Source organism: Rhinocladiella mackenziei (genome assembly GCF_000835555.1).
Source record: "Rhinocladiella mackenziei CBS 650.93 unplaced genomic scaffold supercont1.4, whole genome shotgun sequence".
NCBI classification, from domain to species: Eukaryota; Fungi; Ascomycota; class Eurotiomycetes; order Chaetothyriales; family Herpotrichiellaceae; genus Rhinocladiella; species Rhinocladiella mackenziei.
The window spans coordinates 2865704-2892940 of record NW_013550601.1 but is presented as its reverse complement, the minus strand read 5'-3'; the positions used below and the strand labels follow the sequence as shown (position 1 = coordinate 2892940).

The window sequence follows — 27237 nt, the reverse complement described above, 5'->3', positions numbered from 1 at the left end:
TCTCCTCCTTGAGCATTGACATCCGCTCTGGCATCCAGGAGCATCTGCACCACCCTCTCATGGCCACCTGCTGATGCCGCCTGCAGTGCATTGCCATACTCTCCTCCTTGAGCACTGACATCCGCCCCTTTGTTAAGAAGTATCTGCACCGCTTTGTCGTAGCCAAGCTGGCTTGCCCACATTAACGCTGTGCGACCACGGTCGTCAGGTTCGTTTATCTTGTGGTGTTCTGCCGACTGTAGGATCAACTGTAATAACTTCTCATGCCCTAGGAGTGCGGCTAAACGAATAGAATTTATTCGTGGCTGAATCTCATACGGATGGGTCGTCTTCCAAAAGATTGCGAACCATAGACTATATGGAGGACCGTCGGTGGCATAAAGTTGGGACAACCTCGTCATAGCAGAGTCATCCGTTGGCATCTCGGCATCTCGAAGGTGAGAGGGCCAGTATTCTGACGAATAGACTAGGAAACTTTGGACATGGTCATCTTTCTCTAAGAAATCGTCGATTCGCGAGAGCATGTCGAATTTTTGGACCAGAGACTGTGCGGTTGGCCAACCATCTTTCAAAGAGAGAAACTCAACACATATTCGGGTCATATCTTTCTCAACTCCCCGAGGATCAAGACAATGCTTCCACCCAGAAAGAGAAGGAGGACAACCCCTTTCACATATCAGAAATTCCTTGGCTGTTTGGTGGATTAGGTATATTCTCGCGTGGTTGATGAAGACGAAGAGACCGCACCAATGTCGAATATTAGTCTCAAGCCTTACAGGGTCGATTCGAGCCTCGTGGAGGGATTTATGGTGTGGTGATGTGGCTAATCCGAGAGCAATGGCCATCTCCTGGACAGATAGTGGTCGGCGTGCCCCTACCACGATCTGTAGGATCTTTTTCACGTTGCTTCTCTGCTCTTCATTGATTCGGCTCAAGATTTTCTCGTATGCTTCTTCTACAGTCGAGGGGAGTGACTTAATCGCTGCTTCCTCAGGTCGGAGACTATTTTTGTAAGTCTCGCGTATATCTTCAATAGCAAGATGAAGCCACAAATACGTGCGGTGGTCCATCTCCAGTAGCTGACTTTCTAGTTGTTCCTTAATTTGACGTTGTAATCCTAAGTCTTCCGCGAGTTGTGTCACTCGCATGCGGATAACAAGGTCAATTTCTTGGTGGATTTGGTCATTCTTCTCTTCGCCTCGTAGTCGGATCGTAGGTAGATTGCCCAGTGTCTTCTGGAACTCGGCTTGGATGTCATCATATGGCCGACTGGTAACCAGAAATTTTAGTCGGCCCCGTTGCGTCACAGATGAAGTGGCCGATATCCCGGTATAAAACTTCGTTAGCATATTAATCAGCCACTGTCGGTCGGGGAGTCGACATTCGTCCAGCGCATCTAGAACGCAAGTCACATCGCGGGCCTGCTCATCTCTGGCCCCTGCGAGCAAGATACGCCATAGCTCAAGCACGTCCTGTTGCAGTTTGTCGCCGGTCTTCTCCCATGCTGGAATCGCATATCGGATCAGGCGAGGCTGGTTGGAGAACAATTGATGGAGGAGGGCGCAAAGAGCAGTCATTAGGTTATCCTGCTCCTCGCTGTCTTTGAAGAAGAAATAGCATACAGTATGCTTATCAGTATTTCGAAGCTCCTCGTCGACGAGGAATCTGGCGAGGACCGACTTGCCACAGCCGGGATCGGCTGAGATCCAGAGCAGATCATCGTGTAATCTGGCGGTCCATTGACGATATAGAGGGTTAGATAGTACCCATTGGCAAGTGCCAGCCACTCGCTCATGGTTGATGTCCTTCTGATTTTCATACGCACCGATTTTGAAGGTTCGGTGGCATTGGCTATGTTTGTCACTCTCATATTGGGTTTTACTTTGCTCGGTCTGTGCTTGGGTGGCTTCCAGTTGCGCTTGCGCACTATGACGTATCTCATCAAGTAAACCTTAAGATATTATTGTCAGGGTCTCTTCGATTCGGTGGTAGGACGGAAATGAGACAGAAACAGCTGGCATCGGGATCCCCAGAGAAAGTGACCACTCGAGGACCATAATTTGAGCAGGCGTTGGAAAATTATCATCTTGCCACAAGTTTGCTTCCTCCCGGGTATCTGCACTAGCAAAGGATTTCTGTCATTCTCACCTACCTAATACGTTTTGGATAGGCTGTTCCTGGCAGGCCCGCGCCGGAGTGATGTATTGAAGAAATTCTTTGGCGTATGCCGCAGCAGCCATCGCAGCATATGGGTGCCAACCATCGTTTTTATGCAAATCGGCGTAATCGCAAATGCCCCGGATCACGAGACAGGGGAACTCGTTCATCAGTCCTGCCGCCTCCATTTCCACACAGAAGGCGTTAAACTCATCTCGCAATCGGTCTCGCACAGCTGCATCCTTCACCACCTGGTTTCCAGACGCAATCACTCCATAATGGACCACCGGGTTGTGATTCTTCCTTTGATTCCGCTTGGTATGGAGCCCTTCGCAGTTGGGTATAGAACTTTCAATGTCTTTGTCACAGACACTGCAGTAAAAGCAATCGGGCAAGGATGGAAAAGTGAAGCCGCTTTCCTCCATCATCGGGTTCCGTGTAATCGCTTCACTGATATAATTGGATACCTTGCTCGGGCGCATTGCATGACGTGCACGGAGTTGAGCGAGAGTCTGCAATAGGAGAGCTGGTGGTGCATTGAGCTGACCTTTGACCACAAATTTCCCTCCGTTCTCAGCTTTGCCCTTGTCATATTGCACGACGCCTCCCAAAGTTTTCTCCGGCTTGCTCACCACAATATCGCCCAAGCGAATGTCAACTCCCTTGGCGAGATCAGGGATGCCGCCACCAATGCCAACCATCAGTCCGATTCGGAGCGCAGGGAAAGTCCTCGCCATGTCCTTCGCCACATTGGCCGCAGGAACTAACCCATCCACCCCTTCTGGCATACATGCAATCACCACGTTATGCTGGTGGATGCGACCCAACACGTAACTATTATGATCTTGTGGATCTTGTCCTGGTAACATCTCATGTTCTTCATCCAACATGGCCATAGCGGCAGTCATTTCGATGTTCAGCGCGCATATCCAACCAATATGGTAGTTTTGAGCAGTAAGGCTGGTCATTGTGAAAGGAGTTGTAAAGGCGCAGGTAAAGCAATTGCAGGAAGAATCAGGCTGGATTTCGGTATTCAGAGAGGTTGACGTGGCTATGGATGAATACTGAGAAGTGCAATTGCTCATCTAAGGTCGAAGGAAGGGGAGAGAGAAATGGAGATGCGAAGAGGATCGATGCTGAGGCCCAAGATATGGCGATCAGGCTGAGAGGGATGATCGAACGCGAGACGTCGACGGGGCTCTATTAGTAGGTTAGGCAACTGAGAGATAGGTGAGCAAAGATGAACTGCTTGATGAAGTAAAAGGCAAGGACAAGAAGGCCCCGCGACAGCGACATGGTGTTCAAGTCGGGAATGTGGACACAATCCTGGTCTTTGGTATATGAGGGTTGAAGCAACAGCCTTATCTTGTGTGCTTTGGCAACGGCCGGGATAAATGGTTACAGGCGCTTTGGAAGTATGTAGGGCTTGTTAGTCTGTGTAACGTGGCAGAAGGCGGGGCTACACCGCAGGGAAGCGAGAGCCCGGCGACCTTTCTAGTATCACGTGCAGATCTCCGTTGGGCATTGAGCCGCCAGTGAATCCAGACAAATTTGCAGACTGAAGACCAAATCGAGAAGATTAAGGATTGGCTTTCAGAGAACAATGAGGTCCCGGAGGGTGACTGGAGCGCCAGTAAGATCAACGGCGATAAGACGTAGTGTAAGAAGCATGCTCAAAATGAGACACAATTCGCGAATGCATTTAAGGCTCAGGATAAGGGGCAAGGGCAAGGAGGTCAATTTAGCACAGTTACAACGATTCAACCGCTTTCTCAAGAGCGAAGGCAAGGACAAACAATACCGTTGCTGGGGCAATAGGTGCAACTGCTCAGGGTTACGTTTTTGGAGGCGTTGGCAAGAATTCGAGGGTGTTCTAAGAGGGGTTGTCTCTTCTCTCTGGTGGTCCATGGACTGGATCCGATGGGGACAGCCAATCAGAGCAAAGAATTTGGTATTTGTCGGATTATCCTAGCAGAGCGTGATGTTGATTGGCTGAAGCCAAATCCGGCCCTTTGATTGGTCAAAAACGTTGAAAGTATCATGTGATTAGGCTTGGCAGTATCACGTGAGGATATTACCCACAAGTTATGATGTCGATATTCTCGATATCAACGTGATCCACGCATCGGATCCAGTCTGTGGACCACCCAGAGAAGCTCTATTGATCACACTCGACATAGTTCATGAGTTAGATCCGATGAAACACCACCGCCATCGGATCCAATCCGTGGACCATACGGCCTATAAACACTAAGAGTTTCTTTACAAACAGGGTCGACGACGAGGTTTTGCGACTGCAAGACTACCTACGTTTGTGCGGTGGAGCCAAAGAATCATAGGTACCATTACATAATAGCCGAATTTGGTGCCGAGTTTGGTGCCCCGATCCATTCCCTACGGCGCAATGCCTCGAGATTATTTCCTACATCGACAGTTAGTTGGATGCAACTTACCTTGAAGGTGGTCAACTAACGTCTCAACAGCATCAACTCAAGGATCATAAGTTCCGCTTCATCCTCATTCTCTGCCATTTTCAAGACCTCTTGAAGCAAGGCTCGGCTACTAAGGGTCTTTTCACTGCTTCTGCCGCTGCTGCCCGTATCCAAGCCATGATCCTTGTCGCTCTCGGGTGTTGACACAGTCTTCGGTGATGCCGTCGTCGAACCAAATTTCGAAGAGAGGCGAGCAGGCTTTTTGGTGGCACAGGAGCGGCACGCTAGATTTTCCGCCATCTGAATCATCAGGGGCAAGCGATCGCTTCGATCCCGCCATATTCTAGGACCTAAGAGGCCAATGAAGAAAGTGGGAAAGATGTTGAAGGAGACGCGTTTAATGATGGAGACGCGTGATTACGCTAGCTGAAAAGTCCCGAGGGGAGCTGCGCGGCTAGTCGCCAAGACCTGTGCTATTCCAAGCAGAGGCGGATTTCCCGGCAACGACTTTAACAACACTAATTTCTTGACAATTTCATGAAAAAGTCCAGACCAAGGATCCTTCTAGGTTGCAACAATGCCTTTAGTCTTATTACGGACAGCACTCAGCTCCGGTAACGCAAACGGCACAGCACCTAGCCCACTTCCTTCGCTTCTCCAAACACCAACGGGACTCGCCATTGTCGAGATTCAAGGGACAATACGTGGCCCATTTCAATCTTCTGGAGACAACCCTCACCGGTCCCCTGAGCTCGCTTTAATCGGCCGACTGGATTTCCCCTTGTATAGCCCTCGAGACCAAGATGAAGGGAAGTGGATGAAGAAGGTGTATCTGTACGTCGGCAAGCATCAACGATTGACCGGTGAAATCAAAAAGTTGGCCAAACCGCTAGCGGTCCTTCGGAAGGCAAATGAGAATGACTCGAAGCTTGACAATCTAAAGCAAGGCGAAGACTTGGAAGTTGTGGACATTGTGAAGTTCAAGCTACTCTTTAGCGGGAGACCTGAGCCTGTGGGCGAATGAGATCAAACACAGAACATCTCAACCAGAGTTTTGGCCAGAAGCATTTTATTCCATGCTCATCGACTCGCGATTCAACGGCATCTGCACGATAGCGGTTCAATCCAGCAACTTGGATAACCTCAACACGACAAAACCACGAGGTCTTCTCTCGGCCCTCGGGATAATTCAGACTTTTGATACCAACCTACAGAACACTTTGGCGCCATTGTAACTCTTTCGTTTGCGATCGTGTGGGCTACCCGAACTCCGCATCCCTCCAAACGAATCAGCCAAACCGCATAGCATGCCTCTCGAAGACGGACGCCCAAAGTATTTCCACTTCGGGTTGATCTTCAGGTCAGGGTGTGAAAGACCGAGACAGAATCTCCCAGAGCCCATGGTTTGCTGGCATTGGCTATTTAAACTAGTCATGACTTTCCTCTTGGGAGCCATGACCAAATGAATCGACGGATGGGTATACTCCAAACTCTAACGACTACCGAATCCGATTGCGGGGGGCAACCCTTCCTGATGATTATCCGCTTTCGATAGGCTGTCGCTGCTACGACCCTTTTTGTACCGTTTGCAGATCCGGTTTCATCGATCGCGATGCAACCGAATAAGTGCTTTGTATACGAGTATACCCATCATTTGCTCCTAGCACCCTAACTGTTGGCGGCCATAAGTCGAAACTTTCACTCGATTCCATGTGGCCAGGCATGACTCTCGATGAATAAACTATACTTCATGATTCTGTCTGGGGCGAACAAGTGAAATGTCAGCCCGGAGTCTGCCGTTTCAAGCGACCAGTTTTCACTTCCGTCATTGCACTTCCTTCGATGGCGACCGCTGTATCATGTGCAAGCGCCTCGCGGATGGATGAATGATCCATGTGCGCCTGGATATGACCCCACGACAGGTCTGTATCATTTATTCTTTCAATGGAATGCACGAAGGAATGTGTACGGCGCAGTCGCTTGGGGATCGATCTGTTGGGGCCACGCTACTTCAAACGACATGATCAATTAGACTGTATCAGGGACCCCTGCCATTAAGCCTGGCGCATGGTATGACAGAGAAGGATGCCTTACGGGCTGCTTGATTCCCACTGGGTTGGAAGGCCAACCTGGTCAATTGACTGTTCTGCACACTGGCGTGAGTCGATTACCCTTGCACTATACTTTGCCATGTTCTCCGCAAACCGAGACTTTAGCCGCTGTCCATTCACTTGACGGTGGAAAGACTTGGATCAAACCTAGAGGGAATCCTCTTCTGCCAGAGCCACCACAAGGTCTCTCTGTCACAGGCTGGCGAGACCCTTTTGTCGCATCCTGGCCGTCAATGGACAAAATACTTGGCCACGATGAAGCCTCACCAATACTGTACGATATGATCTCGGGGGGTATCAAGGACCGAACACCCACTGCATTTCTCTACACCGTGAACCTTTCAAATCTTGCACAATGAGCTTTCCTCGGTGTTTTAGTCGACATTGGATTGAATCACCAAATTTCCCGCTGGTCTGGCGATTTGGGCATCAATTGGGAATGCGGAAATTTTATGACACTGGTCAATAAAGGCGATGGATCGAGTCGGGAATTCATAGTTGTTGGCAGTGAAGGGTCTCATGCCATGCACCCGGAATCAACGTTCACAGAGTATCCACATGATAACACCAAGTTCTTGCGCACAGAACAGTCTCTGCAGTGGATGTGTGGAATTCTGCATGCGACCAAAGATGAAAATGGGTCATGGATCCCACGAATGGACTACGCTTGCGGTGGCTGTTTCGACCACGGGTGTTTATATGCCGTCAACACTTTTTTCGACCCGGTGACTTCCCAGCAGATGGCTTGGGGCGGGTCACAGAGGAAGACCTCCCGCAGAAACTGGTGGACCGACAAAATTGGAGTGGAATGCTCTCTTTGCCCCATGAACTCAGTCTGATCTGCCTTCGAGGGGTGACTGGCGCTCTGAAATTAAAACTTGAAGAGATCACATCCATCGAAGCCGTGCCCGAGTCTGAAGACACATTCACCGTCCGTACCCTGAGGATATCTCCGGCTACGTCCATGCAAGGACTCCGGAATGGCGGTCGTCAAGTACTAGTCCGAGGATCACAGGTCCTCACTTCCGCAGACGATTGTTTCATGGACGTGCAAACATGTCGCTTCGAACTCCTCGCGGTGCTAGATGTCTCGGACTCCTGCTCGCGCATCGGACTGAGCATCTTCCACAATGAAGAGCATGAGATCGCATCTTCAACCATGATCTCCTTCATTCCCGAGACCGAGACTCTGAAGATCGACCGCCCAGACTCGAGCCATGTGGACCCGGACATTCACACGTTCCCCGAGACTGCGCCGTTCACATTGTTCTCGTTCAAGAACAGCGATGACGGATCTCAGTGCAGGGAACGTTTGGAGCTCCATGTGTTCTTCGACGAGTCGGTCTTCGAGGTCTTTGCCAATAGCAGATGTGCGTTTGCGACCAGGGTGTACCCGGCCACGAAGCGTTGTTGGGGCATTGGGTTCTGGGCCGAGGATGAGATGCAGGCGTCGAGATTGGTTAGTGCCACTGCTTCGGATGGATTGAGGGCAGATATCAAGGTTGCGTGAGTGTTGAAAAGGTTGTGGAAAAGTTGTGGCTGGAGGGAAGACTGCGAAAGCGAGCGCAATTATTGAATGAAGTTGGTGCGGCGAGCCTGAGCATTAATGAGGGAGACAGGTTTCGCGCTGAGAATTTCTGTGAACGAATATAGATTAGGATATGTACGTATCGTCCCGAGCATCAAATGGCGCTGACGTAAATGGGAGCGTGTCGGGTGGTCCCTCTTATCGTCCAAATTGTCGTCAAATTGTGTAGTTTCCTCCGCCCTAAAGGAAATGCTACTGCAATTCGCCCTTGCTCGGGATCAAAATAAGATGTCAAACTCGCCTCTTGAGATCGAGAAGGAGAAGCTACAGCCGCTTAACGTCCTGTCTTGTCAAGGTCAGCTCTGACGGAGATCATGGTCTCGGTTCAGCTGCTCCTCGTCCCTCCGATCCTCTTGCGCCGCCTTCCTCAGACGCCAGACCATCCAGCCCGCCCAAATGCCGACTGTCATCAGCGTCAACAAGACACAGCAAAGAAAGTAAATCCACCATGCGCTGCCGACTTTGCCGTACCGGCCGGCATCTTCATCGTCGGTGTTGAAGTTGAAGATGGTAGTGGAGAAGATCGCTGAGACGAAAGTACCGGGGAGGAAAATCAGGGTCAATATCGAGATGGTTTTCATGGCGGAGCTGTCACGGCGGGACGCGGCGGCAATCTGTCGACTAGATTGTGCAACGGAGTAATTCAGTCGGCTGTCGCGTTGATTGATCATGTTGAAAAGCATGGAGCTCTGGCTTTCGGCTATGCTGTCCGAGTACTCGGTTTGGGCCTGGTGCTGTTCACATGTTAGGAGGACGTCTTTGATGCATTGAAAGGCTGTCGATGCGTCGGTGTGGTCGGTGTACAGCTCCAGTACAGATTTGTGAGCATTGAGCAAGTATGTCAGGATGGAGAGCGACTCTTTGGCGTTGTAAAGAGAGGTGCGGAAATGGTGAATTTCGACATTGAGCATGTCAAATCGATGATCAGGTTCTCCATGGTGACCTTGCCTCGCTAGCCAGGAGCGAGTTTCGGTATTTGTGATGCCGAGGCGGGTTTGGATCCTGTAGCGCTCGGTGCGCAGGCCTCCTAGAATGTTGTTCATGAAGGTACTGACGTGGACGAGGAGCAGGCTGGCTAGGGCCGGTGGGCTGGCGAAGATTTCGTCGGCGTAGTCTCGAAGGAGCGCCGTGACCCGAGCATGTTCATTTTCAGGGAGCGTGATAAAGCATCGCGCGGACCCTGGAGCGGTGATGTCGTAGCGAATGAGGCAGAATAAGCGTATTATGTCGTGTTGTAAGACGATATTGAGGAATTTGTAGGTCGGCGCGGCCGGAGTGGAAGTTGAAGCTGCCGCGGTAGAGAGAGTATTGCGTGGGGCTTCTTCAAAGTGATAATTGAAACAGTTCTCTGGACCTTGACGCCTTCTCAGGGCCTTGGGCGAGATTTTCCATCCAGCACAGAGATCCTGGAAATTTTCTCTCGTGATGGGCAGAGGACTGTCATGGAACCCATCGCCCTGACCCAGCAAGATATGAAAGCCTTGGATGTCCTGTAAGTCGCTGAAAGTCTTGGAGAATGCGTTGAAATTTGGACTGGGATTCAGTGTGAAACCTGTGAAGTCAAGTGAATAATGTTGCAGGGCTGTTTGTTTATCAAAATCATAGAGGGGAAGCAAGTATTGATATTGGTCCGATGTGGGAACAGCCATATTTTCGGCGGGTGGACATCGACGAACTGCAAACAAAAGAAACTTCGACAACAAGGATCGAGAACAGACAAGAACAGAAGGAGAAGATAAAGGAAAGAAGGAATAACGTCGATTCATTTTTTGAGATTCAGCCTGACGGTTGACCTGATGCGGTGGAGGAGGAGCTCCCCCGGGGGGGGGCCTAGAGGCGAGAGGCCAGGGCATCAGTCTGCGGGCCAGGAGGCAACGTGGGGGCGAAGATTTTTTATTGGAAAGTGAGTAGGATAAGTAAGAACATAAAGAATAAGACGACAAGGCTGAAGAAGACATATTTTTAGAGAACTCAGGTCATGTTGATTTGGGGCAGGTGATTCCGATCACGTGCTATCACATGATATTTGCCGGTCAGATCAGGTGATATCACGTGTATTGCGTCAAGGCATCGCCATTTCATCGGCAGATGGCCCACCACTCGCTTCTGATTGCTCTCAGTGGCAGCTCCCTCTGCTCTTCATCTTCGAAGCCCTTCGAGCCCTCACCAATTGGCCACTTGTATCGATTAAGAGTGGCTCTATCAATCTGGACTATCTCTGGCACCAAATCCTAACCACTAACCAACTAGCCCGAGATCCTCCCCAGCTTCCCGGCTTGCGAGCTCGCCAGCTGTGCCCGCCTGCATCATCGCTCCTAACCATTCGTTCTTTTTTTGCTGAATAGCTCTCCAACCCAGCAAACAATTTCCTTCTGCCTTCCTCACCATTCCTCATCGTTCTTCTCAATTTCCCACTATCTTTCTCCCAGGCCGCCAACATGGCCGACCTTGATCCCCGGATGGCTTCCATCAAGCCCAGATTGAAATACAATACAATTGCAGGTATCAACGGCCCTCTGGTCATCCTAGATAATGTGCGTTGAACCTCAAGCTCCGCCGAGTGAAATCGATCTCGCTAACAATCTTTGGACCAGGTCAAATTCCCCAGATACAACGAAATTGTCAGTTTGACGTTACCTGATGGCTCCACAAGATCTGGTCAGGTCCTTGAAGCAAGAGGTGTGTCCTACAACGGCGCAGAGACTATGATGGGTTCGGAAGATTGATGTTTGTCTTGCAGGAAACAGGGCTGTTGTCCAAGTGTTTGAAGGAACCCCTGGCATCGATGTCAAGAAGGTATAGATCCTCCCTTCGTCTGTGCCACGTCATCCCGCTCATACATCCTAGACCAAAGTCGAATTCACGGGTCATAGCCTCAAGATTGGTGTTTCGGAAGACATGCTGGGCCGAATTTTCGATGGTTCAGGAAGAGCTATAGATAAAGGCCCCAAGGTATTGGCCGAGGATTACCTGGACATCAATGGAAGTCCCATCAACCCATATTCGCGGGTATGTTTAACCTGGGTCAATTCTACACAGACATACTGACCTGGCTAAAGGTTTACCCTGAAGAAATGATCTCGACAGGTATTTCCGCCATTGATTGTATGAACTCTGTCGCTCGAGGTCAAAAGATTCCCATCTTCTCTGCTGCCGGTTTACCTCACAACGAAATCGCCGCCCAGATTTGTCGGCAAGCAGGTTTGGTCAAGCAACCCCACAAAGGTGTCCATGATGATCATGAGGAAAACTTCAGCATCGTCTTTGCCGCCATGGGTGTTAACATGGAAACCGCTCGATTCTTCACCCGCGATTTCGAGGAAAATGGTTCCATGGAAAGAGTCACATTGTTTTTGAACTTGGCCAACGATCCCACCATTGAACGTATCATCACACCTCGACTTGCGTTGACCACAGCAGAATACTACGCCTATCAACTCGAAAAGCACGTTCTGGTCATCTTGACCGATTTGTCCGCATATTGCGACGCCCTTCGAGAAGTCTCTGCTGCTCGAGAAGAAGTTCCTGGTCGACGTGGTTATCCGGGTTACATGTACACCGACTTGTCCACCATTTACGAACGAGCCGGTCGTGTTGAGGGCCGAAACGGATCCATTACTCAAATTCCCATCTTGACCATGCCGAACGATGATATCACTCATCCCATTCCCGACTTGACCGGATACATTACCGAAGGACAAATCTTCGTGGATCGACAATTGTACAACAAGGGTGTCTACCCACCTATCAATGTCCTGCCGTCACTTTCTCGACTGATGAAATCTGCCATTGGTGAAGGTTTGACCAGAAAAGACCATGGTGATGTATCGAATCAACTCTACGCCAAATATGCCATTGGCCGTGATGCCGCAGCCATGAAAGCTGTCGTCGGTGACGAAGCTTTGAGTTCCGAAGACAAGCTTTCTCTCGAATTCTTGGAGAAATTCGAGAAACAATTCATCTCACAAAGTCCATATGACAAACGAACCATCTTCGATAGTTTGGACATTGGCTGGAACTTGCTTCGAATTTTCCCCAAGGAATTACTCAACCGGATCAACCCTAAAATTCTTGATGAATTCTACTCAAGAAAGAGCCACAGCAAAAAGGAGAGGGGCCACAAAGACACCAGAGATAACCAGGATGGAGGGAAGCAGATGAACGGGGAACCAAATTTGTTGGATGATTAGAGATGATCGAGAATTGACTCGCCGGTCAGTTTGGTCAAGCGAGTAAGACCCTGTGATCATGGTGCCGGGTCGGTGGGAGTACGAATGTCCGGTGCTTCCTTCAGATTTTGTTGAGGCGACTCCAAGTGTCGGCGAAGTCATTCACCTTGCAGGAGTGGCGTTCAGTGCAAAGCGAGCAATTCCTTGTAAAATGGGGTTGCGGCATATAGAAATGTAAGGTTAGTTTCCAATCGACACATGTGATACACTACCTCCTTTATTCTCATGCTTGCACCAAACATCCAACCATTCATCCATCTTCTTGACCGGGAACTTGTCCCTTATCAGCAAGGCTGGGTAACTCAGGAATGTCCTTCTGAATTTGGGATGGAAGAGATGCTCAAAAAAGGAGTCGATAGTCTTCGGATGAACATTCTCCCTCAGCCTTCTTCCTTCTTCCCCCTTTCCCTTTCCTTTCCTCGGTCAAAGTACGGGGGCTATCATACAGCCGTACCATAGAAGCGGAATATTGTATCCAGAGAGTGTACGACGTCTGGTCTAGTCTAGTTTCATATATAACGACCTCTCTTTGTTACCCTATGCTCGATAGGACTTTATATAGGACATGCTTTTCACGTTCAGATCCATGCTTTCAGGAGATGTTCGGCCGTATTTAAGTATACTCCCTCGTTTCCTGCACCGTCGACAAGCCCAACGTCTGCCTACTCGATCTGGGCAGGAGAGCACGTCTTTCCGGGTCTTCATGACTGGTACCGCCTCCTGCACTGCCGTTGAGACTCTGATTCAGACCCTGACCATATCCCTGTCTTGACCAGTCCCTTTCCCTATCGCGAGAAGAAAGTAAGCCTCGTCTCTCTTCAACTCCGACATCAGTACTGAAACCCGCGCCAGGTCCAGCACGGTCACGGTCACGCTGCATTGCTCTTCCCTTGATGTCAACATACATGACCAGCGCCATACCCAGAATCAGGCCAGCTGTCGCAAGGCCCAAGTTCATCGGCTCCGGGTCGTCGTCGAACATGTCGTGGAGGATAGCTTGTAGCCCGGACTGGGAGAATGTGAATAGGCCGGAAAGACAGATGATAGCTCCATAGACAGTGCCAAATGTTGCGTGTCCGAAGACTTTGGCTGTGTAGTCTCTAAGGAGCACCAACACGTGATTATTAGATTGTCGACGCTCGAGCAAAGAGGACAAAATGAAGAGCAAAGAAGAAAGGGCCAAAAAAGGGCAGGGCGATGGCCAAGAGACAAAATGGGATGGGTGAAGTCTCGGTAGAGCATGGTAGGGTGAGCATAGATCATGTGTTGACTGTGGTTAGTGTGGAGGGGAATAAGTAGGGGAGGGTCAAAAAGGATGGAAGGCAGCATGATGAATTTGAAAGGACACAGCGGAGAAAGGAAGCGAGGGGAGGGTCGACTTACGACATAGCAGAGTAATAAAGCGGTCGAAACAGCACAAACAGCGTCACATTCGCATACGCAGCCCAAATCATCGGCACTGCCCCAAGCACACCGATAATGGTACTGAGCAAAACCAGCAGATTCAACACGGCCACCGTCGACATATAATCCAACAAGACTCCAATAAACGGCACGGTTGCGATGCCACCAATCGGCAACGCCAGATCGAAATATTCGATCACTTTCAACGCCTCCTTCTCACTGTTCAGCATGTATTCGTACTGGCTGAAGATTGTCGCCATGAAGAAATTGAACCGACACATCTGCAGGATCGTGAACAAGGTAATGAGCACGAACCAGGGGGTCCGTAGCTGTTTCGAGGCAGGCAGGCCATGCAACGCGCCCCAGACCCCGCTGTTAATGCGCTTGTCGTCTTCCTTTTGATCATAGGCTGACTGTTGGGCAGGCGTCCCCAGCAGATCGTCAATAGAGGCAATGGAGCGGCCACGCTGGTCGGCACGGACGGAGCGCACACGCATAATCTCCATGGCGGTGTCAAGTTCGTCGTCACTATCGTGGACGTCAGTCGTGGCGTCCTGTGCCAGGCCCCTTTGAGTCGTGAGTTCGCCGCGCGTCGAGTAGCTCTTGGCCGGCATGACGAACAGTTGGGTGAGAAGGATAAAAAGGGGCACGAAGAGGTAGAAGAGGAAGATCCTTTGGAGGGTGAAAGTGCCATTGGTGGCCTGATACAAAAGGCGGAAGAGGAGGAAGACAGAGGCGGAGGCGTCGAAGGCGCCGGTGACGAGGGCGAGAATGAGGCCTTGGAAGCGAGGGAAGGCATTGGATAGGTGGAAGGAGGGCACGAAGGTGAATGTGCCGCCGAGAGCGAGAAGGAAACTTCCGACAGAGAGGGCGTCGAAAGATAAAGACCGAGCAAAGGCCATGAAGATACTTCCTAGGCCGAGGAGTACAGAGCTGACGAAGCCACAGACTCGCGGACCGTAACGGTCAAGGATGCTGCCGACGAGGAGCGCGGAGATGTTGGTGGTGACGGAGGCGATGACGAATGTAAGGTTGAGTCTCTGATCCTGCATGTAGCAAAGCCACACATCATCTCGGAGTTCCTTCTCGGTGCATAGATCGCGATAGACTTCTTCATCCACGAGGATGGACTTGAGAGCATCGAACCCAAAGACAATGCCTGATGCCAAGACACAGGAGAGGACGCCGACCACCACCTGCGCTGGACAATACGAATCAGTCGGGGGTCGATTGGTATCTCGAAGGGCGTTATATGCTCACCTATACGCCTGCTTTGCGATACTTCATAGGCAGCGAGCGGCTCGAGTCTCTCCGGTGGTGGAGCGCCGCCGGGGGTGGGGTCATAGGTGATGGAGAGGCTCGGTTGACGGGAGAGGCGAAGGCTGGCGGTATCGGGCTCTTGATCGACTCCTTCGGCTGAGGAGACGTGTTGGATGAGGGACATGGAGGAGGATGCGAGAGAGAGGCATTGAAGGAGCAAAAGAGATGAGGATGGTAGATTTTTCACACTGAGAATCGAGATGAAAGTAGTCGCTCGGGGTCAGCACAAGGAACCAAAGGGCCGGGGTTGAATTCCGGGCATCAAGGCAAGGGCTATGACGTTAAGCCTATTCAACATCAGCTTTTACCGACTTAAGGCAGGGCTGGGACATAGTGCTCGTCATTTCGATATTACGGTCATCGGCAACTTGATGTTGAGGGAAAACTCCTTTCCTGACGTCTTATACTAACTATTGTCTGGACATCGTTGCCGAGGAACAATATCCTTTACGCATGTCACCGTTGTGTACCATCACCTCAGCTCGATGGATCGTACCCACCGCGAGTCGCTCCCGCACAGTGGCCCTTTCATTTCCATCAACGTGACATAGACAATGCATCTCTCCCAGGGGGTCCGTTTGGTGATGGCAGTCGTCGAAGTAATCGGCGTCGAAATAAGTTTTCCGGCGGCTGATATGAAAAGGAACAAGCCTTTCCCCGACAGGCTCTCATTGGGGGAGTCAGACGAAGATCAGATCGAGGTAGTACATGAATTCACACCACCGGTCCGTATCATTACAACCATTTGACGCCAGATGGGCATGCAGACAGAGTTCTACAGTTCTTGCCCTTCCCATCAACTACATGGCAGAGCCGGAGACGTTTCACGGCTGAACGAAACGTCGAATTGTGCCCTGTTGACGGAGTATGCTCAAGAATAGAGTGACACGAAAACATCCTGTTGAGGAATCTTGACCAGTGTCTCGATGTAGGGCGACAGGATAAGAATCTCTAGGTGGAGGCGACCGAACAACTCTCTATCAGGCAAGTTGATTGGCTGAGTGTGTTGCTCCCATTGGAGCTCGAATTTTTTGGATTTCGCACGGAGAGGGAGGTCTGGGAATCGCTATGCGACACTGGACGGATCCAACCCAGCCTGTCCAAGACCCACTCGGATACAAGCTCTTGATAACGTCTGAATCTAAAGAGTGTCGAACCCAAGGCTCTAGTGGTGCCTAAAGCCGGGCGTAAACGAAGGCCTATTCAGGAAAGAGCGTTTTCAGATTGCCGGCTGGTCTGGCATTGAAAATACACCTGCCACGGGTGTGAAGGAGAAAGAATCCGCTCACCAAACGTCCAGGCTCTTGTCTCGTACGGCGAAGTTTCTATGATTTCATGAGGGAGTGGAGGTTCTGCATACGAATTCATTCTTCGTTGCCCAGATGCTCGCGTCGGACCAGGGAGTACCATGCATCAAGAACACCAGCCAACGGACGGCCTCGGGCATCTCCCAATATGCAGACACATGTCTGCAAATAATCCTCATCTTTACCTTCATATTCTTCGCCTATCCATCATCTTTCTGAAGGCCATAATCTCTGTCGTGAGTTCTTGACTTTGTTCCAGGGCCATCATATGTACGCCAGGATCCAATTGTGCATAGATCATCTCGGTGTCACAGGCGTCCTTCAGCCTCTTCATGAACCTGGGACCTGTACTCGCATCCTGAACTCCGCAGACGACAAGCAGAGGACACTTCAATTCCTTCAATCTTGCAAGGGTGTCAAGACCACTCATAGCCCGCCATGCGGCTGCCCAATTCGCCAGCCGTAGTTACCAGACCCAAAGATCGTGTGTAATGTGGATAGTTGAGACCGAAGTATTGTGCAACGGCTCCTCCGTAGGATTGTCCGTATATGTCTGCTCTGAGGATGTCGAGTTTGTTAAGCAAGTCCCGTAGATCCGAGGCCAGATGTGCGAGGGATTGAGTTGGCGGGGCGGACGAGGCAGCACCGTGGCCACGGAGATCGTAGGAGACTATGCGAATACTTTGATCCTGGCTTGTGAGCTGCGTGAATACAGCATTCCACATTCTTCGATCGAGACCGATGGCGTGGATGAGGATGATGGGCACCGCATTGCTCTCTGGATTGGAGTCTTGGACGATGGTGGAGTGATCATTGACCTGGACTCGCTCTTCGGTATAGGGGCTTCGTTTCAGGAAATGTGCCAATACCTCTGCCACACGATGTTGCGCCGTAAGTGCTCGAGGGACCCCATAGAACGCGCTCGATTGGTTGATAAGATATTGAATCTCTGATGCCGTGGCCCCGTGTCGTAACGCAGTTGAGATGTAGAACCTGAGTTGAGAAATAGGAATCTCGGAGGATATCAACGCCATAATATCAAGGAGAGAGGATTCGCGATGGTCAATTGAGGTAGATTTCACATGTCTCACGGCATCAAATAACGAGTGCGAGCCTGGGCATGAGTCGATGAGAGCTTTAGACGTCGATTCCATTATTTCCGATCGTCCGTTGAGCAGTCTTCTCGGAGCGGTGGAGCATTCGGTTCTCGCTGATGTGCAGTTGCCGCCATCTCGACCGTGGCGTACCTGGCCTGGACTCCTGCAAGGGACATATCTAAACTGTGAAATCCAAGATGCGGCCCGAAAGAAGTGCCATAGTCCTGCAGTCTTAATTCAAGAGTCGATATTGATTATTGCAGCCTCTTGTCCCACTGGGATTTCAAGTTGGAGAGAAGACGAATGTGCTTGACTACCCCAAAGATGAAGACATAATATATACCCTGGTCTGACAAAAGCACCCTTCGGCAAAAGCTATGTCATGACATGCGACCTCTGCTGTCAGACGTAGATTTATATGTACTTCTCCAAAGGCTCGGTCAAATTGCGTCCAGCTACGTTGTCACGTCCTTATCGAGTCTCTTCAAAGCCAAGGATCATAGAGGGATGTGGTTCCCAAACGTATCCGTCGGTTTTCCAACTCCCTGAACCTCAAACCCGCCCGTCTGATCTGATTGAAGCAGTATTTCCTCCAGTTTCACCCAGATATGTTTTGTCGCTGCAGCATCCTTACCTCGAAGCTTACAGGACGCATTCAGAGCCTCCCTCAGCCAGCAGATTGCCCCTTCAACATCTCCATGTCTTCCATCGCATATGCGGCCCGGCTGTCCGGAAAATTGACTCCCGGGATAGTTTTGTAGTTTTGGACCACCGATAAGCACAGTTCTTGCGCCACACCGTAGTCTTCCATGTCGATATAGATGTGGACCAATTCGGTCATGGCAATGCACAGCTCAGTCATGCTGATAGACGTTGGCTTTCTTTGGTGAAGAGAAACTCTAGATTGTGCGACCAGTTCTTGCTCCGCACTATTGACCAAGTCCTCACACAGTCGCTTCGCCGCCTCAAGTTGTTTGTCGCGAGGGAGGAGACAGATCAATGATCGATGGACGGCAAACGTCCCACTGTGCCCTCGACCAAGATTCTTGACGAACAAATCCCGTGAAAGGTTCAGTGCTGTTTCTGAAACCGCTCCCCATCCATTGTCTTGTGCTAGTTGTCGACATATCATTGCCAGTGGATGGGTTGGCTGCAGCTTGATTCCAGCCATATCAGAGAGGTATTGAAGGACAATGTTCCGAACCTTCGGACACACCCTGGTGTTGACGGGTGAAAGCACAGTTAAAACACAGTTCAGAAACAAGACAGGTGCATCAGAGAGCATATCTCCCGCTAAGCATACATGCATCATTCAAGAGCGGCCAGGCGAGAGTTGGCGACTGTCTCTTGAGAAAATAAATGGCAAACTTGACGTGTGACCAGAAAATATTCGTCCTATCTGTAACGCTGTACATTTCCTTTGTTTGTGTGCGGATCTGTCCCATGTGATTCAGGTAATATGACTGCGTTTGATGGAGAATCACTTCCACATTCAATGTGTCTTTCGGCGGAAAAATAGGTGGGCTGGACGTCAATGTCTGGATGTTCAGGTCTGCATGATCTATTATTTCGTATGAGGTGTCATCATTTTCGGTTGGTTCAGAAGACGAAGGAGTCAAAGCGCTAGTTGTTGTCATTCCTGACTGTGGAGTTATGTTGGATTGCCGTTTGGCTGTGTTCGAATACGCCTGAACCATGTTATCTTGGACTGGCAGGGAGTTCTGAGAATCGGAGGAATCGTCGTCGTCTGTGACAATAGGCGAGTTTGCTTTCTTGCGGGCTTTCGTCTTTGCGCGATCCCGCATCAGAGTCTTGCAATGTCGGAGCACACGGTCCAGTTTCACTGGGCGATCCTTGAAGGTAAGGTTATCGATTGACCGGTTCTAAAGATGTGCTTAAGCAATGCGAGCTGCGAGCTGTTCCTTCTCTTCAGCCCGGTAGTTCTTGCAAATTTTCCATTGGTTGAATCTCGTATTGTACATCCGCTTACTGAAATATCTGTTAGCCGTGGACAGAAGTGGTGAATTTTGTGGAATGGGAAGGCTATTTATGCTCATCCGTGGCCACGCACGTAGCTTTGAAACTATGCTCCGTTTCCATGATTCTCTGGACCTCTCTAAGTGGCAGCTCCATATCGCGATACAGTTGAGTGATCGGATTGCGGTGACGATTCCATTCTTGAGGAGTCCGTGGTACAATTGCCGTGGACCTTTGGGCAAGGCCGGGAGTGGGACGAGGCAACACGGGCCTCTCTCGACCAGAGTCGGCAAACCTAGATGGTCGAGCATAGAGCGGTTGATATGACATCTCCCCGATCTTTGACTCTGGAGGCTGCCCGATAGAGAAGTTCGACACAAGACTTCCAAGCGAGGAGGCAGAAGCAAAAGGACTTAAATGGATGTCAGGGGAACCGTGACGAAGATAACTTTATGCGCTCTAGCACAAGGGAAATCTACACGAAGCGGAGGAGAGATTGAGAGCTGAGGACCTCGAAAGACCTTGTGGGTGCTTATGATCTTACAGACGAGCTGACCAAGGTAGACATCGGCCGGATGGTCCCATGTTGCGGTCGCAGCATTGGACCCCATGATTAAGGAGGCGGCGGAACGTTCTGATTGACTGGGACGTCTCCTTCCACAGAACAGCCTCTATCTGTTGACAATCAAATGGGTTGCTTGCGCCCAGCATGCGCCATACAGGTAACCTGCGCAGTGCTAGGCTCTCTGACCGTTGAGTTCGCTCCACGTAGAATCTGTGCCTCTGAAATCGTGAACTCCTAGTGGACATGAGCCTCCCGTATTGTACATATATTTTATTCTACATCCTTATGCCCTTATTCTCATCCGGCATGGGTATACTTCTGGTCGGATCCTATCATCTCTTCTGCCATAATATGGTGATGTGGATTGGTATAGTGGTGGTGGACGACGCGATTCTTTCCCTCCAAGCTCACTAAGATGTCTGCTCTCGTATCTGCGGAACCTAGAATGCGGCGATTGTGCTTCGGTAAGGTCAGGAAAGGACTCCTTTGATTGGGATGAGGAGCTCCAGGTCCGAACAAGCGGTCCCTGATCTCTGCACATAATGCTCTGCAAGCCGGCAGGCTCATCACAATATATATCAGTGTGTTCCAGAAGCCCTGAAGTGGAAGGACCAGTCCTGATGCAAAATCTAACCCAAAGACGGAATGCCCTGGTCTGACTAAAGTATAGACTCGGTTGATGGTGGAAGGCACCCTACAGCAAACGATGTTAGTGCGTAGGATCGTCCGAGAGTCTGAGGCGAACGTACCACGTGCAGAGCAAGGCAAAGAAGAATAACATAGCTGTTTTGCAGTAACTCAATGTGGCCTTGTTTGCATCTAGCGTTCTGATCGGTGGCCTTTCGATAACCACATTGGTCTGGGCCTCCTGAATGGATGGGTACCGGGCATGGCCTGGATTTGTGGGTCGAGTATCCTCCAGGTAGGTATTTCTAGGAGAGCTTAGGCTTCGTTTGCGATCTGGCGAGTGCGGAACCTGGCTGGTAATGGTAACCTCATATCTTCTCTGAGAAGCTGGTGATGTCGATAGGTCTCTCATGGCATAATCATGAGGTGGAGTTTCAACCTTGGGCCCACTGTGGCCCGTGGAAAGCAGCTGTTTGCGCCATCGGAATACCACCATGCCGACCTTGATGTATATGAACATGGTGACCAGGATGACGACCCAAACCGGACCGTAGAATACTGCGATCCGGAGGGCATTCCATTCTTGGGATACCCAGCACCACAACTGGGGAAAAATGTGAGCGAGGAGAGCAACAAGGAGGAAAAACACAGGCACGTACAACTGCGTCTCCATAGATCTTGCCCTTGGGGCCAGAACTGATGAACAGATAGACCAGCGCAGGAACGAAAGGAATGCCATAACACGCTCCCAGATATTTCCATTCCAGGCCACGTAGCTGGGATGCGTCATATTGACGAAAAAAGGAAAGGTAGACGTTGCAAGCCATAGAAAAAGTCCATAACGCATCAGCGGGCATAAACCTGTCACCTAGTTCAATGACGAGAGGTGGGGTAGGTTCTTCAGTTGGAGGCTCACCATTGAATCAGAAAGCCTTGGAACTGGCATAATGGGGACGTGACACCCGAGTTGATGCCGGACCTAGATATGAGAGTCGCGATATTGGCAAAGAGGTTTCCCCATGCCGCATAAAAGACCAGTCTGTTGATTGGTTTGCGAAATTTGCTGCCCGACAGGAATGTCGAGATGATGAAGGCTGCGCCAACAACAGAGAAGATAGAGGTGACCTTCTCAGCAATCTCCAACGCCTGAATCTCTGACGATGTCGTCGACATAGCGATAGTAGGTCGGTGAGTCCCACCGTTCGAACATTCCGAGAACCAAGTGATGAAGATGAGAATTGACAGACGTGGCCGGGAGGGATCATGCTTTTGTCTTTCATCAGGCTTTGATATGCAAGTGAGGATTGCCAGAGTGTGGCGTGTCAACCGGGTGAATCCATGACCATGAGAGCTAAGGGGAAAAAAACTTCACTCATCCCTGCACGTACCGGGCGCATTCGCTCGTTAGCTTCCGGGTCAATCTTTTCAAGAACGGCCCAAGTTTGGGCGTAGAAAGAGTGAACGGTTCGATGGAAACCTGGGGCAAGGAATAGTCGGTGTTGAAACAGCTAGAACTCGCCGGGGAAGGCTGATCCGGATGTGCCTGAGTGGATCTCAACCGCCAATGGTACTGTTTTGGGATTAGTTCGATAGCGGCAAACATGGCTAGGTCATTATCTATCAATTGCGTTTGATGATCGAGCAAGTTGTAACTGGTAAGTGGGAACGCTAGCGGGAGCAATGATGTTTTTAGCGTTTATTGGGGGGACAAACCTGGAATCAAAGGCGCATCAGGCTCAACACCAACATTTAGCAAAGGTGGAAAGAGGTGGAAATATAGCTCTGGTACCGAAGGTTAACGGTTCTCTACATGGAGGGCCTCCTGTTGGAGACTATGTTGATCTTACTTGTTGTGTTCATTTGTACTGTGACATTTGAGCTTTGTGGCCTAGACCTCTGGACAACATCTCAATGCGCTAACCAAGACTGCCAACGTGACCGGGTGGAAGAGGATACGAGGGTATCCCTTCTTGTCGCCGTTGTCGAAACATTGAAAATGTCAAGTCGGTCAGCGTCGCCGGGGACAAGGCGTCGGGATTGCAATTTACTACATAGTAGCAGAGTACTTGCCAGTGGTGGAGTCACGGTGAGGCTCGGGAGATTATGGGCGAGATGACGTTTGGTTCCTTGCATGATCTTTCCCCGGATTGAGGGGGAATTGATCAGCAAGCGCGAAAGCTACTGTAGGGACACGGCCAGTAGCAGCACACAGCCAAACAAACAATCGATTCGCGTGAGTGTTGAGAAATTTGACTTCTAAGGTAAACTTTTTTTTCTTGTGTTTGAAGCCAGGTATAGAATTTGGTACGGCAGGACGACCCTTGCTCTGGCGACCGAGAAATGCCATGATCCTGAGTTGATACGAAATGCTCAATTGTATCAAAAGTTTCTCCGGCTCGTATTGTGCGTCCTTGTGAATGGTTTTGCCGTACATTGTCCATGGCTGTCTCTGATCGCCGGGATTGACTGGTGAACGAGGCCTTGCTGAAAGGATCCAGTTCGAATTCGACGACCATTTCCGCCTTCCGCCAGTTTGGGGGGATGACCTGGACAAAAGCACAGTGGTGATCGGCCTTTTGGTTATCCACAACCCAAGTTCCCAGTTCAACTGGTTCTCTACTTCCGACCAAACCTGTTGCTCCTGGAGGAGTCTATCGCTGATTCTCGGATGTTGCGGAAACGTCGTGGAGACGCCGAAGCTGACGCTTGTGGTTTTATGCAGAGTTAGCTACTTGTTGGACTCTGCAGTGCTTCGTTGCTTTAGAGGTGAGGTGGTCACGGTGCTAGCCTCCGTTACAGATATCTCAAACCTCGAATAAGCATGTCGATGGGAAGAATCGGGAGACTAGGACCAAGAGGCTACAGAACCCTGGCTGGAATCGTGATCTTGTCCTTTCGCCTCAAAGTGAAGGTTCACTTATCATGGAGATGGGGAAGCGTATCGAAGCCGCCCTCGAGTCGGAAAGGCGGGATAGGGAAGAGATTGCTGGTCTGGATGTCTGAATTTCCCCCCCTCTTCTGTACCCATTCGTACCTGTTTGTGTGAAAATCTTTCGCTAGGCAGCAAGGGACGTTGGACATGGAGACATCAAGGTTCACACTTGGAAATGATCTGTGATGGGCCTTCCACAATACGTACGGCGTCCCAGTATGTGCCCGAAGGATTCGGCCGACGTCGACATTAGCCTGAAAAATTGTGGAGGGACTGGAGAGCGACGGTCAACTAGTTTTGTTTAGTGTGGAAAATCAAAGAACACGGCGCAGCCACGCACCATGCACCATGTCCCAAGTGTATGAAACATGAAGTCGAGGTCGACGACAGGCATACTCCAAGGCTGGCTGAACGAGCCATCGCTCACCAGATAGCCAAAGGATGTAACTCTCATTTTGTGTTACTGCCACCTGTGATTTGGCCGCACCAGACGAGTGCCAGTTTATTGTAGTTCTTGTCCTCCCCTCAAAACCCTTAAGGGGGGCGCTATACGCAAAACGTCAGATACCTAAATACCATGTACTATGTAGACCCTTGGCAGCCATGGGATTCGTTACTCCCACCAGTCATCGTTTTTCCAGGGATCCTAGACAGAGCCTCCATTCGTCTCAAAATCTCACTCGGTCGCAAGGAAACCGTTATTGGTTCCTGAATATGACCGAGTTTTCTCTATGTAGCTATTCTCCTCGATGGCGTAAAGGTGTACATTGCTTTGAACCCACGTCCTAACCCAACACTAACAAACTTGCAAAGCCCCTGACCCCTTGCGGCGCAGCCGTTGAGCCGCGCACTAACAGAGCTTCAGTCACCTTAATCCTATCCGGACAATTGACGAATATCATAACCGATGGGAAATTTTCGCCTCTAAGGTGTGAGTTGAACACCAAAAGTCCTGGCGCTGTCCGCATTCCGCAATATTGGGCTGCAAACCTAAACCTGTCGCGGCAAACCATCGTCAGATTCTACATCCATCAACAGTCCAGAGAGGGGACAGAACTTCAGGTCGAAGACTGGTCAACGGATCGCAATTGTCACTCGCGCCGAGGTGTCTCTAGTAGCCATGGTGTCTCGAATTTCGGTCGCCTGACGATCATTTTCGATACCACTTGTTAGGGATGTCATCCCACTCTGCCTCCTGGACACCGAAATCGTCCTTCCTGCCATATCAATAAGGAATGATCACCATTCCTCTCAGACGCCCTTCTTGCAGATTTGGTATGAAAATCGTATCTTTGATACTCCGCTTATGCCACCCAAAATGCCAAACTGGAATCCGGAAAGCCAGCGCAGTCAATGTTTGGCAACTGCCGGTGAAATCCTTAGTGGGTAACCACGTTTCTGTGGTATAATTCCAGGGATGCACAGTAAGAGAAATGACCATGAAGACCATTGATATTCAGAACCAGATGCAATGATTGTCGCAGGAAGCAATGAGATGGGAAAAGCGTAGGATCAGGGTCGTCTGGGATCTGCCATTGGAATTTTAGAACACGCTTGCATCCCTCCATCAATACCATCGGTCCAGCACTCCTGTGAACGCCCTCGCTCAATTCGTGCCATCCAGGTGTTTTGCCGCATCCTAGTCCGTGTTGCACGATTAAGATTTGACTCGTCATGGCTGGATCCTCCGTAATCAGATGTGGAAATCTAAGCGTCACCTCTCCTGCAGTCTTCATTGTTAAGCATCCTTCCATTGCTCCTGAGCATTTTAACTTCTTGCTCTACCTTGTCTCGGGCCGTACTTTGGCATTTTTTCATACGCATTTGGGCTGGGCATTCTCCTGCCTTTGCCTTTTCCATGACCGCAATCATCTCCGTGCTTGTGTCCTCTCCTATTCCCGCTCATTCTGGCTCCACCGTCATCTGGACTATCGCTTCCGTCGGCGTCACTGTCGCCGGAATCACTGTCACTCGAACTGTCCTCCTCGCTTGAACTCTCCCCAAATTCCCTCGTCTTGTGGTATATGCAGCACACCTTGCTTGATTTGCGGCCCAGTCCCTCGTTGTCTATTACATCTTCTGCCCAGGTGATTTGTCGCCGATGTCCGCGTGCAGTATTGGTTCCAGAGGCGTTGTGTGCTCCGCGAAGGTGTAGGACAAGTGGCTCTGGAGAGGCGGAGCGGGACGAGGCCGAGTCGATCGGAGTGACGGTTTGAGTTGCGGAGCCGGTGGAAGAGTGGCGGGAGGGAGAGTCGGTTTGGTTGACTGCGAGATGCCTTGAACCACCCGGTCGTGGAGGGTTGTGTGCATTATTCAGCCTTGGTTGCTCAAGTGGTGAGGCTGCCGTAGTCGCAGCAGTAGATGGTGGCATTGCTGATAGCTGGATCTAGAGAGCTCTCAAGGCACCGAGAATCTGCTTACAACTCTTGATTTGGTTATTTTTGTGCTGACGGATCTGAATTGAACAGGTGAAAAGGGCGGCGGCTGCGCGAAGATGAAAAGCCAAAGCCGCTTGAATGACAGAGGCTAACGAGAGAAAAAACGAAAGACACTCTGGATTTGGGAATTGGAGCAAATACTAATTAGTACAAAGGACGATTTTGACTTGGTGGTCAGAGCAAATCCAGAGGGGATACTAATTGTTTTTGTTGTTCCAGCACAGACAGAGGAATGAAATTGCGGCGAAATACTGACACGGACGCAAATGCAGCAAAGACGCAGAAAATCCGATCAAGTGACCTACGTCAGTGGTCTTGTCTCTCCTTCGAGGTTTAGACAACTTGCCTTGTCAGACTGCTCAGGTTGCGTGGTCGGTTCTAGCATGAGTCCCCGTCAGACTGCGTCGAATTTCAGCCCAGCATCACCCTTTTTCGTTCTTACTTGCATAATGATTCTGGCCACGAGGATTTGCATGTCATATGGCCCAGATCCGTATTACTGCTAATTCTTCCTATCATCCAGGCCGACCTGTCCTGATCTCATGACTGCCGCCACGGTTCCGGACTGCGTCTGAGCTCGATCAGATGGACTGCTCCCAAAGCGAAAAAAGCATTTCACTTTATACGAGGCAACGAGACAGAGGATGCCATCGACACACACCTTCAGAGACTTCAGCTGAATGCTTGAATTTGACTTCCTGGCTGTACTTAATCAATTCTAAAGGGTCCAAAGAATCGTCGTTTGCTGTTGACGCCGTCTGTGTCGTATCACATCTCCTTATGGTTCCCTATGGGTTTTCAGGTTATCATTGCCCCTCAGCTCATCTGGCGACAGCGGGCCTATTCCGCCGAGTGTCGGTGTCCAGGCCAGAAAAAGTGCCCAAGAAAGTCTTTGAAGCAGTGATCTAACTAGTATGCCGAAAGGCTATGCTTTTTGGTATCACAACATAACACAAGGAAAACATAGGTATGCATTTCTCGGTGGCGTCGGATCATCAACACATCCCCCTTATCCATCCCACCATATTGTGTGGTCAGCATTTGTAGAAGAGC

At 50.3% G+C, this 27237-nt stretch overlaps 11 protein-coding genes across 11 annotated transcripts in view; 3 read left to right on the top strand and 8 right to left on the bottom strand.

Annotated features, from left to right (window-relative positions):
• Window positions 1–3125, bottom strand: part of Z518_06173 (uncharacterized protein) — a gene marked incomplete at both ends in the record, with an annotated part of 4744 nt that extends 1619 nt beyond the window's left edge. Inside the window, 3 exons of the mRNA XM_013416983.1 lie at window positions 51–545; window positions 777–1951; window positions 2153–3125. Of these exons, the coding sequence (XP_013272437.1) occupies window positions 51–545; window positions 777–1951; window positions 2153–3125 (2643 nt within the window). The remainder of the gene's footprint in view (window positions 1–50; window positions 546–776; window positions 1952–2152) is intronic.
• A 1377-nt stretch (window positions 3126–4502) lies between these two features.
• Z518_06172 (uncharacterized protein) lies at window positions 4503–4889 on the bottom strand (the record flags this gene model as incomplete). Its single annotated transcript, XM_013416982.1, has 2 exons — window positions 4503–4579; window positions 4631–4889. The coding sequence occupies 2 exons, from the start codon at window positions 4887–4889 to the stop codon at window positions 4503–4505; spliced, it is 336 nt and encodes a 111-aa protein (XP_013272436.1).
• Window positions 4890–5166: 277 nt separating this feature from the next.
• Window positions 5167–5613, top strand: Z518_06171 (uncharacterized protein; the record flags this gene model as incomplete). Its single annotated transcript, XM_013416981.1, has 1 exon — window positions 5167–5613. The coding sequence occupies one exon, from the start codon at window positions 5167–5169 to the stop codon at window positions 5611–5613; it is 447 nt and encodes a 148-aa protein (XP_013272435.1).
• A 1611-nt stretch (window positions 5614–7224) lies between these two features.
• Z518_06170 (uncharacterized protein) lies at window positions 7225–8210 on the top strand (the record flags this gene model as incomplete). Its single annotated transcript, XM_013416980.1, has 2 exons — window positions 7225–7372; window positions 7438–8210. The coding sequence occupies 2 exons, from the start codon at window positions 7225–7227 to the stop codon at window positions 8208–8210; spliced, it is 921 nt and encodes a 306-aa protein (XP_013272434.1).
• Window positions 8211–8584: 374 nt separating this feature from the next.
• Window positions 8585–9937, bottom strand: Z518_06169 (uncharacterized protein; the record flags this gene model as incomplete). Its single annotated transcript, XM_013416979.1, has 1 exon — window positions 8585–9937. The coding sequence occupies one exon, from the start codon at window positions 9935–9937 to the stop codon at window positions 8585–8587; it is 1353 nt and encodes a 450-aa protein (XP_013272433.1).
• A 789-nt stretch (window positions 9938–10726) lies between these two features.
• Z518_06168 (V-type proton ATPase subunit B) lies at window positions 10727–12478 on the top strand (the record flags this gene model as incomplete). Its single annotated transcript, XM_013416978.1, has 5 exons — window positions 10727–10822; window positions 10883–10967; window positions 11029–11084; window positions 11136–11297; window positions 11348–12478. The coding sequence occupies 5 exons, from the start codon at window positions 10727–10729 to the stop codon at window positions 12476–12478; spliced, it is 1530 nt and encodes a 509-aa protein (XP_013272432.1).
• Window positions 12479–13130: 652 nt separating this feature from the next.
• On the bottom strand, window positions 13131–15365 carry Z518_06167 (uncharacterized protein; the record flags this gene model as incomplete). The annotated part of the gene is made up of 3 exons (XM_013416977.1): window positions 13131–13617; window positions 13901–15122; window positions 15182–15365. 3 exons carry the CDS (start codon window positions 15363–15365, stop codon window positions 13131–13133), a joined length of 1893 nt encoding a protein of 630 aa, XP_013272431.1.
• Window positions 15366–16964: 1599 nt separating this feature from the next.
• Z518_06166 (uncharacterized protein) lies at window positions 16965–17582 on the bottom strand (the record flags this gene model as incomplete). The annotated part of the gene is made up of 1 exon (XM_013416976.1): window positions 16965–17582. The coding sequence occupies one exon, from the start codon at window positions 17580–17582 to the stop codon at window positions 16965–16967; it is 618 nt and encodes a 205-aa protein (XP_013272430.1).
• A 730-nt stretch (window positions 17583–18312) lies between these two features.
• Window positions 18313–18816, bottom strand: Z518_06165 (uncharacterized protein; the record flags this gene model as incomplete). The annotated part of the gene is made up of 1 exon (XM_013416975.1): window positions 18313–18816. One exon carries the CDS (start codon window positions 18814–18816, stop codon window positions 18313–18315), a length of 504 nt encoding a protein of 167 aa, XP_013272429.1.
• A 103-nt stretch (window positions 18817–18919) lies between these two features.
• Window positions 18920–21987, bottom strand: Z518_06164 (uncharacterized protein; the record flags this gene model as incomplete). The annotated part of the gene is made up of 5 exons (XM_013416974.1): window positions 18920–19528; window positions 20599–20881; window positions 20937–21418; window positions 21474–21675; window positions 21731–21987. 5 exons carry the CDS (start codon window positions 21985–21987, stop codon window positions 18920–18922), a joined length of 1833 nt encoding a protein of 610 aa, XP_013272428.1.
• Window positions 21988–25514: 3527 nt separating this feature from the next.
• On the bottom strand, window positions 25515–26117 carry Z518_06163 (uncharacterized protein; the record flags this gene model as incomplete). Its single annotated transcript, XM_013416973.1, has 1 exon — window positions 25515–26117. The coding sequence occupies one exon, from the start codon at window positions 26115–26117 to the stop codon at window positions 25515–25517; it is 603 nt and encodes a 200-aa protein (XP_013272427.1).
• Window positions 26118–27237: the final 1120 nt, after the last annotated feature.